The 16,626-nt window shown below is 39.5% G+C and overlaps 2 protein-coding genes across 5 annotated transcripts in view; one reads left to right on the top strand and one right to left on the bottom strand.

Annotated features, from left to right (window-relative positions):
* LOC141431237 (methyl-CpG-binding domain protein 4-like) overlaps window positions 1-16,626 on the top strand; it is an 86,657-nt gene that overhangs the window by 12,054 nt on the left and 57,977 nt on the right. The window lies entirely within an intron of this gene.
* Window positions 1-16,626, bottom strand: part of LOC141431232 (calcium release-activated calcium channel protein 1-like) — a 60,926-nt gene that overhangs the window by 13,622 nt on the left and 30,678 nt on the right. For 2 of the 4 annotated variants that reach the window (XM_074092315.1, XM_074092318.1), the window contains exon 1: window positions 15,565-15,701. The exons of 1 other annotated variant lie outside the window; for it this stretch is intronic. In XM_074092315.1, the coding sequence (XP_073948416.1) occupies window positions 15,565-15,612 (48 nt within the window). In that variant the 5' untranslated portion in view covers window positions 15,613-15,701. Of the gene's footprint in view, window positions 1-6,799; window positions 7,003-15,564; window positions 15,702-16,626 lie in introns of those variants that run through there. One more of the 4 variants, XM_074092317.1, reaches the window with a different exon arrangement.

Raw genomic sequence — 16,626 nt, 5'->3', positions numbered from 1 at the left:
TAGGTAGACAGACGAAATGAAAATACATAGGTAAATCAATACAAATAAAAAAAAAACAATTTTATTTTAATCTGAAAATCTAGATTACAAGCTAGGCAAATCTATACATATAATAAAACAGTAAAGAAAAAGTTGTCTGTTCACTTTTAACAAATCAAATCAAATCGTTTATTCAGTAAATAGGCCGCAATGGGCGCAATTTTTTAAACTACCAGCGCTTTCGGAAAGACCATCATTGCCAGGAAAAATGCGCAGCAAGAAACTTGGCAGAGAGTCACTTTTTCAAAATGTAATACTTTAAAACTACAGTATACAACCCTTACCCAAACCATACAGTCAAAAAAATGAATGTAGGAACCATGTTCTTAGTACCCATAACACAAGCTTTGCTAAGCTTACTTTGGGACTAGGTCAATAGGTGTGAAATTTCCCGTGATATTTATTTTATTTTATTTATTTTATGTTCTAAGAAACATGTGCGAGCTGTAGCCAAAGATAAAAAATATGTCTTAGCGCACAGAACAACTTTGACAGATATAAAGATTATGAGTATGCGTAAAGTAGTTATTGCATCAATACAAAAATACAAGTCAGAACACCAGAAACCAGAAGCAATAAGAGGTTGCATGCAAAAAACATTTTTTGCAACTCGCACGTAGCTGTTTTCCACGACTTGGCCTCACTAATTCGCGGAGGAGCAAGACAGATATTCCATTTTTTTTATTTTTATTTTTCAATAAGAGGTTTTAGAAACGCAGTTAAAAACTCCGAAGTTCAGAACTACATCAGAACTGCGTAAGAACTGCACTCCGATTGCCTAAAATGGCAGTCCTCTGACAGTCGGGTGCAGTGCTGATGCAGTTGCACTAACTGCGCAATAACTCCCATTTTGCAGCCGGATTCCAGTTGGAGTGCATGTTTTTGTCAATAATTTACTAGTGCAACCAAATGCGACCATCTTATTTTATTAAAATAATTTATGTTAAATAACTTGGCTGAATGCAATATATTAACCTTTGCCTGCAATTAAATGAGAAAATTGAAACTGTTGTGTCACTATCAGAAATGTCAGTGAATCTGACAAAGGGATCAAGCAAGGCTACTACGAAACTTGAAACTCGAAGTTCGTGTCGTGCGGTCCCTCTGACACCTATACTATTTAATACGAGAGCGGGAGGGACGGTACGATACGAACTTCGAGTTTCGTAGTAGCCGCAAAGTTCGCCGCATGTTCGCCGTGAGTAGTATAGGTTATACAACGTGCCTACAATTTGTACCTATGGCAGTCGCGGTAGAATCTGGACGAAGCCGTCCGCATCCGTGAGCGCCAACCAGCTTGCGGTCGTAGTACGAATGTGAAATCCGCTCAGCAGGGCTACTACGAAACTCGAAGTTCGTGGGTTGCGGTCCCTCTGATACTTATACTATTTACAGTGGCGTAGCTACCAAGGGGCTAGGCGGCGCAGTGCCCCGGGGCCCTCAAGCTCAGGGGGCCCTCGAAATTCTGCTTTATAGCTGATGATAAAGTTGCTTAGAAAGTATTTGTATATATAATGATTTTACTTCAAAAAACCTTACCAGTTTTGATAGCAGTGGGCCCCATTTTTTTATTTGCCCCAGGGCCCTAGGTTACCTAGCTACGCCACTGACTATTTAGTACGAGAGCGAGAGGGACCGCACGGCACGAACTTTGAGTTTGGAGTTTCGTAGTAGCCCTGCTGACTCGGCCCGACTCCGGCCGGTCGATTAGTGTGTGGTAGGTACTTACCGTTTAGGTACTCTAATGCTTCTCATATGTGCTCTGAGTTCACTTATGCGTTTCCTCTTTCGCTTAACTTTTTTAATACTGCGATTACCCATATTATTTGCTCTCAAAAGTAGTACTAGCGCGTTAGAAAAATGTGCACAGGTCCGTCGTCGACTACGTACACGCGTGTACTGGCGACTGGGCAATACTTCGCCGCTGCCGCGCGCTAGAACCGTTTTATTTTGCCAAAGACGAAATAAATTGGTATGATTGATGTACTCAACCTATCGAAAATCTATGAAGCATAAATCTAAATCTGCTAAAAAAATATTTAATAAAGCAAATTTTGTGTTGATATTCATAATATTTTTCATAATATTTGGTTTAACGTGTAAATGAAGGCTCTTTTTCAAAAAAATAATCTATCGAGGTTTTGTCAGCAATCGTGTTTTTGATGAAGTCAAAAACTAGCTAATAGACTGAAAATACACATATAAAAAAATTGCAGTTGTAAGTATTGTGTAAGTATATTTTAAATATTTTCTAAAATTGTAGTTTTCACTATGTACAGCGCCTTAAGGTGGGGCCAAATGCAGTCGCTCGACGCTCCTTTCCAACGTCAAATCTGGTCACGTGACATTTTGAAAAAAAAAAGCCTTAAATTTCGGCAAAAACAGTGTTTTTTTTTTTCATCCAAGTCAATTTCTTTTACTTATTTGTACCACTGCCACGACTGCTACTAAATGAGATTAAGAAATCAGCTTCCAAGACCATTCCTGCAAGAACCCATCTTGTCGCTGCTGCTCGACGCGGCGACTTGACGCTAATTTTTTGAGTCGAGAACTTAAAATCACCTTCAAAATGGGCCTACGCTTTGGCTACGGAACCCTAAAAAGATGTTTCCATACAAATTTTCGTAGAAGTAAAACCTACTTACTAGAGTTCTCCTAGAAACTTGAAAATAGGTAAAAAGTTAACAAAACAAGAAAAATCAGAAAGTCTTGATTTTTTTGTCTCTCTGTCTACGTAAGGATCCAGTCTAAAATTACCCCACACTCTAGGAGCACGGCTCTGCTAACACTGGATATTCATAAATTAATACCTACAAATTTATACTGAACTCTCGGTGCGCGAGTTCAATTAACGTTGGCCGGTTTTTTACATATAAGCCTTAGTTATCATATAATTTACGGCAAAGCTAAGACTGTAAAATAAACATTAAAATGGTGATGTGATTTTAATAGTTGTATGGTCAATTGTTACATTAAATAGAAGACCAGTTGCTTTTGCACGTCCGTTATACATATAGGTAGTGCCACGAGAGTTGAAGTGAATGATTACACACAGCTACAAAAAGAACTGATTGCACAAAAGGAGAATAAGGGGCTGTTTCACCATCCATTGATTAGCGTTAACCGGCGGTTAAATGTGATGCCGTGTCCGTCTATTCGAACAAAACAAATAGAGACGGCATCACATCTAACCGCCAGTTAACACTAATCAATGGATGGTGAAACAGCCCCTAAATGAAATAAATGAGTAAATGGCAAAATTCTGCTGTCATTACACGACATTTAAATCAGTGTAGTACATAAACAAAGTAGGTGTCGTGAGCATCATCATATGATCCTTCATAATTGTAAACGGGTAGTTACATGTTCATTCTCAATGCCAGAGTTACGATGGCTTAAATCCTTTGCGACACGCGATAACACAAGTTTTAATTGACGTCCAAGGTAGCTGAGGGATTTTAACTGCAACGTAGACGCAACTGCTGGCCAGACCCTATACTATGAAGTGCAAAATTCGAACTCCGTGTCTTGCCGTCCCGTTGAAGCTTCAATACGAGAGGCAGAGGGACACGGTACACGAACTTCGATTTTCGAATTTCGTAGTAGCCCCCCAGCGCCGTCCCTATGGTAGCGGGTGAGCAAGAGGAGCGCGTTGCTCTAGGTCAGCGTGTTTCTCAAACTTATGGCTCCACGTACCCCTGTTAAAGTTTCTAGACCATAGCGAACCAACCCCCCCCCCCCCCCCCCAATTGACTGTTGGAGAAACTAAAAATAAAGAATACAAAAAGACTCCAAAAACCAATCTTAATCATCTTGCTAGTCTTGCAGCCTGGTGGTTTTTGGACTCACGTAGTCGCGAACCCCCTACCGTCGAATAGCGAACCCCTAGGGGTTCGCGTACCCCACTTTGAGTAACCCTGCTCTAGGTGCCAAGTGGCAACATACATACGAATATAATATGATAGAGTTTCTAGTGCAAAGCAAAATTATTTATGGCGTCTTTTGAGGGGCGCGGAAGCGGTATAGACAATCTCGCTCTATTCCTTGAAGGGCTTATTCCTTGAATACCGTTATAATTCCCACCTTCCACTGTATACTGTAAGGGGAGCGAATCCGTTTAACTCGCAATGACGAACTGCATACATAGATGTGCTTCCTATGATTACAAAAATCATAAGCTTGTTACTCTGGTTCGCTTCGGCTTAGCCCGTTATACCTAGTGCCATCCACGAAGGCGCGTGATCTTGTCAAAATTAGACTTTAAAGACATTGTAATAAGAACCACGGCACGCGTCATCGTGAATGACTCTACCTATACCTCCGTTTTTGCTCATTTAAGGTACCCTTTTATTGGAAGACTGGCATTAAGTGGTATGTGAGGAAAATCCAAAATTAGGCTGCGTTTCCACCTCGCAGATCTTTGGTGGGAACAGCTGAGCGGAGCGAGGCGAGGTAAATGAAGCGTTTCTATTGGTTCATGAAAACACATTCCTCGCAACACATCCTCGCATATCTCTGGTGGAAATGGAGCCTAAAGCAAAGAACATCATATTTCCAGGGTTTTTCCGAAAGTCATCTGAAGCCGTATCGCCTAACGTTTCTGACGCTCGCGATCGCAATCAAATGACGGTTTTTGTATGCGAATTCTGTCATTTGATAGCGATCGCGAGCGACAGAAACGTTAGGCAATACGGCCTCTGGTCATCACATCACGCTTACTAAGCGACAGTCCCTGCTGCATAGAGGTTGTGTTGAATCCGGGCCTAATAATAGCTTCGAATACTAAACTTTACAATTAGAAAGCAAAACGAAGCTTTGATTGATTTGCACTTTATTTAACTTGCAATGCTTAATAATATTTGTTAAGGTGAAAATCGAATTTTATCTAAGTACTGTAGATCTGATGAACTGAAAGTTACGGCCTACAAAAAAAATGTACCTACTAAGCAAAAAAACCTTGTATTAACAAATCTTTCATTTCCTCAATAATAACAAGGCGTATTAGTTGAAATTCAATACGCTAACCGCCCTTAATGCAACAATTAAAATTCCAAACAATACACGTTTAACTCACGTTGTATTTATTTATATAAGTATGTATTTTTCAACACAATCAAATCATAACCGTGAACGATTTGTAAAACGAATCACGTCTTATTGTTGGTTTTGCCGGACCGTAATAAATGGGAGATAATCAAATAACTTAAGTCAAGTGTTCTGACACCTAATAATCCAATAAATAAAGTGGACAGAATGACTAGTAGCTACGTGGTTATTTGATTGTAGAATCGTGAAGTTACTTAAAAGTAGCGCAAAAACTACCTAAGTGCTTACCTTTTAATAAGACGGGCGTGAAAACCCAACTAAATAGTTTTTCGTTACATAGTTGCATCAGAAAAAACGGTCAAGTGTGTGTCGGGCCACACACAATGTAGGGTTCCGTACTACTAATGCAACGCGTGAACGCGACTAATATTCAATATTAATTTTTAATCAATTGTTCTAAGTTGAGGTAGTCTTCCTTTTAAATTCTAATATGACGAATGCTATGTACTATGAGTTGTATGATCTTTTTACAGAATTTTAACTCCAACGATTTAGCTTGTAGCACGACAAAAATTTGCATTTTATATAGCTTAATATTTTGAAAACGGATCTATGCATCGAAAAAATCGCAAATGATGTCTAGTTTATACATTAATTAGTAATATATATATAATAAGTCTGCGTTGCACGATGTGTTGTGGCAATAAATGATATTTTATTTATTTAAGTACAATACAATACAATGACTCTTTATAGATATGTATTTTATTATTATTATTTTTTTTTCATTAATTGTATAATATAGTTTTTAAGTATTTTATTTGTAATTATATTATTATGAAAAAATGACTTTCTGCCAAGTTTCTTGGCGGTGCATTCTTCTTGGCAATAATGGTCTTTCCGAAAGCGCTGGTAGTTTAAAAAATGACGTGTAAAAGTGCCCATTGCGGCCTATTTACTGAATGAATCATTTGAATTTTTAATTCGAATTTGAATTTGAGTACACCAGAATTGGTATGCGATACAGAAAACAAGTACACAGAGAGAAAATTACAAGGTAAGCAATAAGCGACCTTATCGCTTAAAAGCGATCTCTTCCAGGCAACCTGTATTTATTTTATTTAAAAATATTCTTACGTGCATGTATCTATAAAGCGGGGAATCTAAATCCATAGTGTAGGGTTAGATAGATCTTTCAAAACATTTTCAAATTTTAGAAACAAAATAGCGCTAAGTTAGGTACCTACCTTCAATTACAGTACAGTACATCTACAGTACTTTCAATTCCTATAAAACTTAAATTTAGTATTGATGGTTGCTCTTCTAGCACAACCAAAACCAAAATCGAAAATGTTATTTTTTATGACTGTCTGTTTATGCAAGTAACCATCTAAAATCACCCCACACTGCGTTACATTTTCCATAAAAGCTAGCTAGGGGCTCTACTATACCACTGGATATCCATAAATATCTATAAATTTTTACGGAACCTTCGGTGCGCGAGTCCAACTCGCATTTGGCCGTTTATTTTTTGTTTCAGCTTTCATACTTTGATAAATTAGTACCTACTTTGAATTAAATATGTTTATATATCTAGTAAATTCTTTTGAAAAATAAACAAAGACCAGGAAAAAAATATTAATATTAATTAAAAACTTTAAAATATTCATATTCCAATAACTAAAATGGTAACAAAAAAAAATTAGGTACGCACCAAATTCATGTCGCGCCAATTTCCGACCAATATTTTTATAACCAATCCTGTGGCAAGGTCACTTTTCAAACTTGACAGATCACTTTATATTGCACAGTTCTATTCACAAAGCCATCCTGTAATAGAAAAAGTTTCCCGCAAAAAAAAACGCGGGAAAACTGACATTTCACCCGACGAGCTCCCGCGGCAAAAGGAAAACAGCGACTGACGTTCAACATCGCGACAGAGACTATAATGCCGGCTGTACACACTCGCCTCTCGCCTCTCGCCGAGAGTCTTGGGCGAGAAGCTCTCGACGAATGCACACCATGTACACACTCGTGCGCGTCATTTGAACAGAGGATATCGGCGCGATGGACCTGGAAACTGCTGCTGCCGTTTGTCTTTGTGCTGTTAGTTATTATCATTACTTACACATATATCATATATATACACATATACGATCGTTGGACCACATTTTTTAACCGATAGCGAACACGTCTTTACACAAATACAGTAAGCGGGCAACTAAATGAACGAGTGTGTACATGCTTGGTCTCGTTTACCTCGCGAGAGCGGACGAGACCCTTTGACTCGGCCGCAAAAACCGACACGCGGCCGAGGCGAACCGAGGCGAAACCGAGCGGGCGAGACAAGCGAGAGCATCATGTACACACTCGTTCTCGGTCAGTCTCGGGTGTCTCGGCGAGTGTGTACAGCCGGCATAAAACTTGATATCTATAATGCCATTAGATTCTGCTTGTACTGTTTTCGTAGTTGCTCACGTCATCTCAGAAAACCCCTATGGCGAGCAAAAGTTTTAAAGTCCACGAGAAAAGTTTTTTATATCTAAATCATCGATCAAAGTACGTCAACGTTATTACTTAGATGCTTGATTAAGCATCTACTTAATAAGTGCTTAAAAATACAGAATGGAATCTTAAGTTCAGTTAAGTAAGAGTTTAAAGTCTAAAGTGCGAGCCAAGGAAATTCTAATTAAAACAATGAATTCGTCACTACTTTAAAAAAAACTCGTACCTACCTCAAAATAGAGAATTTTTCTGACTGAACTTTATGAACATAATGTCAAGGTTCAATTTTGTTGACATATTGATTTTAGATACGAGATTTTTTCAAAGTAGTGACGATATGTATGTAAGTTGAGATAAAACCTTTGTGCTATTAATGTCATGTTGACATCCCAAACTTTTCGTCAAGGAATTCATAGTGAAATTGATTAAAAGTTAGTTAGTTAAAAGGTTCCACCCTGGTACATGAATCAGTTTGTTCGACTGTACTTACGTTTTTGCAAGTCAAATTTATTTAAATGGATATTTGACAGGTAGTTTGACATTGGTTATCTTATCGTTTAGTGATACCGGATAGTCTGTTTGTCAGTTATTTAATTATTATTATTATTATTTCTTAGTTTCCTTGATTACTTAATGTTTACTCAGTTCTCCAAAAGATGGCACTGTGCAATTTATGTTATATGTATTGATAATAATTTACAACATAATAGGTACTTATTACTCTTGAAGAGTCAATGAAATGCTTAGTTAGGTGATTGCAGGTTAAAGTAGACATGAAGGGTGCGGTTAATATGTTATGTATCTAGACGACCGAGTGTTTTGGCGTGCCGACCGGAATATAGGTATGGCAATACCTAATGAATGCTTTCATGCTACGAATTATCAGATCGTACATTTACTGTCATTAATTCTGAATCGACAATTTTATTATAGTTATAGGTCCTACATGAACCACATCCGACGTGAACGTCAGCGAATGAAATACCTAATGAATAAATAATCTTGAAACTAGCTGTGAAAAGGTTCCATGAGGTAAGCGATGTGTAACAAAGCGTCGTTTATGGAACAATATAACTTTTTTGTTACAATATTTTTGAAATGAGTAAGTTTTATTGTGATTACTTCATGTCATGACAGTGAGTCATAAATAAAATAAGAATGACTGCGGAAAACATCCACAGAACTGACAATAAGATGCACACAAATGTTATCGTGTGTATTTCCTAACTGCAACGATGGACTGTCGTCACTTAACATTTCGCCTGCTACAATTTTGTGTTCTTATAACTAACTAATTTGGCTCAGGGACCCAAAGAGGGTCTTGGCCTCCGAAACGAGAGCATGCCATCTGTTCCGATCGTGCGCAGCCTCTTGCCAGTCGTCGACTTTGAGACGTCGCAATCCGCCTGGACACTGTCCTCCCAGCGGTGGGTATTAACTACAGCACAGCAACGAAGAACAGTGTAATGCGCGTCAGAGTGGGGGGAGAGCTCTCGGAAGAATTTCCGGTGATGACCGGTTGTGTTCTTATAGTTTTAATAAATTGGTACCTAGTGAAATTAAATCCATTTTAAACTTAGAGTTGATGATGAGAAAGATTGACGAAGGGGTAGTAGTCTAATCTGATCGGTAGGCATGATGCCATGCGGCTCGATCAATGCTCGAATCTCCACAGACCAGCTGACGAGAAAAGAGGATACTTAAGTCGTTGATATTTAAAGAATTGTTCGGCAGCGTCACAATCTTCGATGGTGAGGGATTTACTTCAAAGAGAAGAGCAGTTTTTAGGATTCCGTAGCCAAACTGTCCAAGTCTGTCTGTCTGTCTGTCCGTCCACGGCATTGCTCAGGGACTATCAATGCTAGAAAGCTGTAATTTGGCACGAATATATAGGTATGTAAACTATGCCGACAAAATGGACCAATTAAAAAATTTAAAACAAAAATCTTTTTTAGAGTGTCTCCCATAGACGTAAAATGGGGGAGATTTTGTTTTTCTCATCCAACCTTGTCGTGTGGGATATCGTTGTATAGGTCTTTTAAAACCACTACGGGGTTTTTAAAACGATTTTTCGATTCAGTGATTTGTTTGCAAAATATTCAACTTTAAAGTGCAAATTTTCAATAAAATCGAGCGTTCCCCCCCCCCCCCCCCTAAAATCTAAACCGGTGGATGAAAATTTCGAGAAAATTCAGGATGGTAGTAAGTATATTAAACTTACAAGGAAAACTATAACGGTTAAGTTAGTTAGTTAACTCTAAGAATTACTAGTAGTTTAAGACTAAATAGCAGCCTAAGGTATGAAATATACCTAAATTTGGAATATTCCGTAAAAATACGAATTAGACGTGTGCGCCGATGCTAAAATCTACGGCGGCGGGCGCCGGTCAAAATCGGCGGCGGCGGCGTGTTTTCGGCGTGATTTCGGCGCGGAGATTTTAAATAGAACTGTTTAATTTGTAGACTAATTTTTTATAACAAGATTAGATAAAATGTACAGACAATGAAGCTTTAATTGACGCCTTGCAGCGGCTGTAATTGTCACGGACAAATATCATTTTGTCCACCCGTTTTGGACTTAAACGGGACCTTTTTTCTTCTTCTCTTCTTTAAGATTCACCGTACCAGTAGAACTCGGAAGCTCTCGGAGTATACCCTATGTATGTATGAGTAACCTTATGGCTGAACGACGCTCGCTTCGACTGCAGTCTCCCGATGATGCTGAATAGACAAATTTCGAAATCCTTGCGACACGATATTCGTACCTTTAATACTGCTCGTGTTAAAGATACGATTGAGTGCAATAAAGGCTCTAAAGTGTTCGCAAGAGATATGTCTATTGGGCAAAACCAAATGACAAAGTTGAAGAGAGATGATGGCAGTGTAGCGTGGACTAAAGCGGAAGTGTTGAGGGAAATCGAGGAGTTCTATGGACGGCTCTACGAGTCGGTCACTAAGCCTGTTTTCAGCGCGACGACTCAAGACCCAAGAGCCAAACTGACCCGACACTATACAGAAGATATCCCGGACATCAGTCTGTACGAGATAAGGATGGCCCTGAAACAGCTTAAGAACAACAAGGCGCCAGGTGAGGACGGAATTACGTCAGAGCTTCGGAAGGCGGGTGGATCACCGGCTCTTAAAGTCCTTCAGAGGCTCTTTAATTCCGTCTTGCTCGAAGGCACAACGCCAGAAGCGTGGAACAAGAGCGTTATGCTGTTGTTCTTCCTTCATGAAGGGCGATAACACCCTATTGAAGTCCTACAGGCCCATCTCGCTGTTGAGCCATGTTTATAAGCTGCTTTTCAGGGTCATTTTATATCGTCTCAAATGCAGGGTCGATAGCTTCCAGCCAACCGAACAAGCCGGGTTCCGAAAAGGCTACCGTAGACCACATTCATACGCTGCGGCAGGTCATACAGAAGAACGAAGAGTATAACTTGCCGCTATGTCTAGCGTTTGTGGACTACGAGAAAGCCTTTGATTCGGTCGAAACGTGGGCGGTGTTAGAGTCTCTCCAACGATGCCGTATCGTATCGACTATCGATATATCGAAGTGTTGAAGTGTTTGTATAAAAATGCCACTATGTCGGTCCGAGTACAGAAACAGAGTTCAATGGCCCCCCTACCCTGATGCCCTTGAAAAGAGGCGTAAGACAGGGAGATGTCATATCTTCGACACTGTTTGCTGCCGGTTTGGAAGACGCCTTCAAGCTTCTGGAATGGAAAGGACTAGGCATCAATATCAACGGCGAATACAACATCACTCACCTTCGGTTTTCCGACGATATCGTGGTGGTCATGGCAAAGTCGATGGAAGAACTCAGCACGATGCTCCAAGGCCTCAATCGAGTCTCCCAACGGGTGGGCCTCAAAATGAACAGGGACAAGACAAAGGTCATGTCGAATGTCCATGTCACCACATTTACCTACCCTACCCCTATTTTGGTGGAGAATTTGGTTCTTGAAGTTGTTGACGCGTATGATACCTAGGACAAACCGTCCAATTAGGTAAGTCCAACTTCGAGAAGGAGGTCAATCGTCGAATCCAACCCGGATTGTCAGCGTTTGGGAAACTCCGCAACGTCTTTTCGTACAAAATTCCTCAGTGTCCTAAGACAAAAGTCTTTAACCAATGTGTGTTGCCAGTTGTCAGTGATGACATATGGATCCGAGACGTTGTGCTTCACTATATGCCTTATAAATAGGCTCAGAGTTGCTCAGCGAGCTATGGAAGCTATGCTTGGGGTTTCTCTACGGGATCGAATCAGAAATGAGGAGATACATAGAAGGGTCACCGACATAGCCAAGCGAAATAGCTCGTTGAAGTGGCAATGGGCAGGCCATATAGCACGGAGAACAGATGGCCGTTGGGGCCGAAAAGTTCTGGAGTGGAGACCGCGGATCGGCAAGCGCAGCAGGACGTCCACCAACGCGATAGAGCGATGACTTGGTTAAAGCCGCGGGTTCACGGTGGATGCAAGTCGCTGCCAACCCAAGCAACTGGATGTCTACGGGGAAGGCCTATGTCCAACAGTGGACGATCTATGGCTGAGATGATGATGATGTAACCAATGACTAATAATGATTCATTGTAGTAAAATATAGAATGCTTCGAAAGTCAGAAATTCAGTATAGAAAACATTTTGAACTCGCGCCGATTTTACGCCGATACGCTGATCGGCGGCGGCGGCGGCGAAAAAATGGCGGCGCGGCGGCGGGTCGGCGCGGCGCACACGTCTAATACGAATTCCTTAGAAAAATATTACTTAATTTTTTCGTAATGGCTACGGAACCCTATTTCGAGCGTGTCCGACACGCTCTTGGCCGTTTTTTTGTATTATAGAGGTTTTCGCTAGATAATCGATCGATTCAGTTGTTACCTACTTTGCGGAGGTCCAATCAATGAACTAGGTACTAAGTAATTTACTGTTATAACATAGTATGTATGTGCCACACAGGCCCAACTGCTACAAAAACCACATAAAACAGTGACTGACGCGTTCTGATCCATTTACTAATAGGTCAAACAGTTATTTCATCAAAGAGGTCAAATTATAAAAGTATATTTTGGTAGTCAACCATCACTGGAGTAAACACTCTTTGCCAAACAATACTCTTTATTTATAACTATGCTTTCGCTACAGAGTCTATACCTCCTACCTTCCTTTAATACCTTTTTAATCTCCTGGTACCATGGAATAACTATGGAATACAACATCAAAATACGACATTGAACGTTGTTAAGTTTAGGTGCCAATACGGGCCAGCATCTCACTGTTAAAAGCTGTTTAATAAAACGTCGATAACGTAATAATTCTGCGTATAACGCCTACGTTATTAAAAATCTCCACTAGCAATTAGAATCGAACAGCTAAGTGCAATGCAAAGTCGAGAACTGTCGAATTAACCAAAATAACGTAAGAATCTAACATTATTCTAGAGCTAAAGTTTCGTATGCCATAGCGGTGCTAATTTGAGACGCTATTTCTGCAAATAAGGGTTTTTTTGTTATTTTAGGGGAATCACCAGAAAACAACAAAATTTTTGCTGCCAGTTACTCATTAACAGAAAAGGATGATGATTGATACTAAAATATTGATAAACAAACATAATATAGTATAAAATTAAACGATAACATTTATGTAAGTAGATTAAAAAATACCTAAACCCTGTATTTCTCCTACCCGCCCGGGGCATCGTGCCTAGCATGCTTGCGGCATTCCCTCTGCACGGCTAAGCTCAACCTCTGGGCGAAAAAAGACCCGGCCCCTGGGGTCGCGAGACGCCATCAGTTTATCCGACACCTAGCGAACAATTTTTTTTTCATTAAAATATTTAAAGCTAGATGTTTCTAAGAAAAGCTAAAAGAAGATACTTTGTTTAACTTTTTGTGGCATTAAATCGATATCCATTTGTAAGCAACTCAAGTAATGTAGTTTTCCTAGATTATGAGACTTGTCATACTATTTGTAAAAGTAAAGTAATGGCACTTGAGGTATCCCGATCTTAGGCCTCTAGGTTGGCAACACATCTGCAATACCCCTGGTGTTGCAGATGTTTATGGGCGGTGGTGACCTCTTACCATCAGAAGACCCACTTGCTCGTTTGCCATCCAGTCGAATAAAAAAAAAAGAAAATTTAACTGTTAATTGTTTCTTCATAATTTCTGTCAAAAACCATTAATGTCCTCTTTATTCCAACACTACAAGTGTTTTGGTTCCGAAAATGTTATTGTTGTTTAGTGGGATATTTACTTAGAAAAAAAAAACAACAAATGAAAGTGACAGTGCCCAGCCAACGAAGAATTCAAATGGAAACGCGTATATTCCTCCAAGAAGCCGCTGAGCCTCCCGAATACCCTACCGATAACCTACCGATAGCAGACGTTCATCAAATTCCTGTAAGACGACCTAGCCGTGGTCACCCACCACACCAAGCTATGTTATTTTGGATAATTCTTTATTCAATGAACAACTTCTGCTTTATAAAGAATAATCGGCCGTTATTCCTAGTGTTAATTTGTTCTTAATAAAGTACGCGAGGACTCACGAGGATAAGTATCTATACAGTACGGAAAACATAAAGAGCGACAAGACAAACCAAAACTTCTTTGAGTGTGATGTGATTTTTTGAAATTCACAAACGATAATCTCACTATGACAACGTTCCATACACTCAACGATTCAGTAGTCACTAGGTACACAACTCACAAGTGTAGGTAGGTAGGTAGTACATATCAAAATAACACTTATCAGTAAAACACCTCATTACTTTAACAAGCAGAGGCAGCAACTCTGACTTACTTTGATGCTACTATTAATAACTTACGTGACTGCTTTCATAAAAATCAGCTCCAAACACTATAAACCAAAAAATCTAAGAAACCACGTTACAAATCACCATGCAAACACGTTTATCACTGTTCAAACCAATGAAACGGAAAGAGTGGGCATAAAATTTAATAACTTCTACATCGGAAATGTTTACTGTATCGTTGTTCCAGTTAAACTGAGCCAACTGAGGGTTCGAGAGCAATGAGGAGGTAGGTACTAGGTAGATAGAAAAGTACCGCGATACAAATGAAATAAGTTTCCATTAGTCGGGTCGTGCGCAAGAATGTCATTCGAAATTAACAGTATTAAATTATAATTTTTTATTATTTTCTCATGCCTTACTTCGTTTAGAAAGGCTAACACTAGGGTATTAGGCAACCGTAACCAATTATTCCACGACACAGCTCTAAAAACATTTTATTCAAATCCGGAAAACATAAATTTTGATTGTCTAGAAATCAATAAAATATTATTCAATGGAGTTAGCTCACAAGTGACTGACGCCACAGTTCAGTATTATCATACACAATTTACCGCGGAATTGCATTTATAGAGGGTGGTACAAAACGATGTGATGATACTTAAACAGGTGATAGTGTTGCTTAAACTGAACAACTTTCTCCAAGGAACAAAGGTCGAGAAACTAAAAAATTCTGACTCCACAAAACTAAAAGGAAGAAAATAAGTCTAGTGGTCTAGAACTCTGTTAAGTAGCTAATTTAAAGTTCAACAGTCGGGACCCATTTAAATCGTGACGCTCAAAAACTCTTAGTAATGGGTCCCGACTGTTAAACTTTAAATTAGCTACTTAACAGAGTTCTAGACCACTAGACTTATTTTCTTCCTTTTAATTTTGGATTTTTATAATTTAATAGGTATTTTATTTATTACTCAATGTTCAGTGTTTGTTTACTTTATGGGTTAGAAGTTCTGACTTTTAATATTTTCTAAGGGTTGACATTGTATTGCAGAATTAATCAGGGTAGACACACTATTGCCTGCCCGCAATGGTGTTTGTCATTGGGCTGACCCTGAGCGAGAGGGACAAAACGAGAAATGCTAGCGTCCTAGGGGCACTAATTTTGATTATTATTTTTAAAATGAACCTTACATTGTGTTACATTTAATGTTCACTAACCTTGTACGTCAAATGCCGTTTACCGATCTTCTTCTTGCAATTCGGCATTGCAACACATTAAGTATTGTCATAAAACACAGCACAACACAAGTAACCGAGATGAAAGCTGTCCCGCGCGCGAAAACATTTTGCTATCTTACTATCTCGTTTTGCTCGTTTGTTGACATCACGTAGATTATTTTATGTTAGTTCTACAACACGCTATTTGATTAGTTTGATTATTTTATTTAAACTAATTTTAAACTACTCGCAAACAGTCTAGACTTGGCTGATATCCAGATGATGATTCAGTACCATTTGCAGTCGCTTTTGTACAAGGCCTAGGTGCTTATTGACAACTGAAATAATGCGATGTTTGCGATTATTTAAAACTCCGCCCCGCGCAAAATTCGTTTATCGCTATCCCGCGGGAACTATGCAATTTTCCGGGATAAAAAGTTCCCTACGTCCTTCTCCGGGATTCAAACTATCTGTATACCGAAACCAACAAACAAACAGACTTACAAACTTTCGCATTTATTAATTAAAATAAATCAAAAAAAAACTTTCTGACTCTGTCTGTCTTAGACTATCGCGGTCATTAGGTACTAATTTTATAATTTAATTTCGAGTTTTATTCCGCGTACCTTGATTTTAGGGAAGCTCGAATTTTCGGCACAGCTGGGCTACTACGAAACGAAACTCGCAAATCGAAGTTCGTATCGCACCGTCCCTTTCACTCGCGTATTAAATGAAATGAGCGTCAGCGGGATGGCAACATACGAAGTTCGAGTTTTGCACTTCGTGGTATACTGCAAGGCTACTACGAAACTCGAAACTCGAAGTTCGTGTCGTGCGGTCCCTCTGACACTTACACTGTTTAATACGAGTGCGAGAGGGACCGCACGACACGAACTTCAAGTTTCGAGTTTCGGAGTAGCCCTGCTGGACTGGGACTGCGCTAAGCGAGACATTGACCGTCTTCAAAATTGACCACCTTGACTGGGAAAAGTTGGCGGAGAAACGCACAGATTGGCGCGGACGTGTATTGGAGGGTCGCAAGTATTGCGATGAGGCCTGGCT

Source organism: Choristoneura fumiferana, chromosome 9 (genome assembly GCF_025370935.1).
Source record: "Choristoneura fumiferana chromosome 9, NRCan_CFum_1, whole genome shotgun sequence".
In the NCBI taxonomy this organism is placed as follows: Eukaryota; Metazoa; Arthropoda; class Insecta; order Lepidoptera; family Tortricidae; genus Choristoneura; species Choristoneura fumiferana.
The sequence above is the reverse complement of the archived record's forward strand: the minus strand, read 5'-3'. Positions and strand labels throughout refer to the sequence as shown.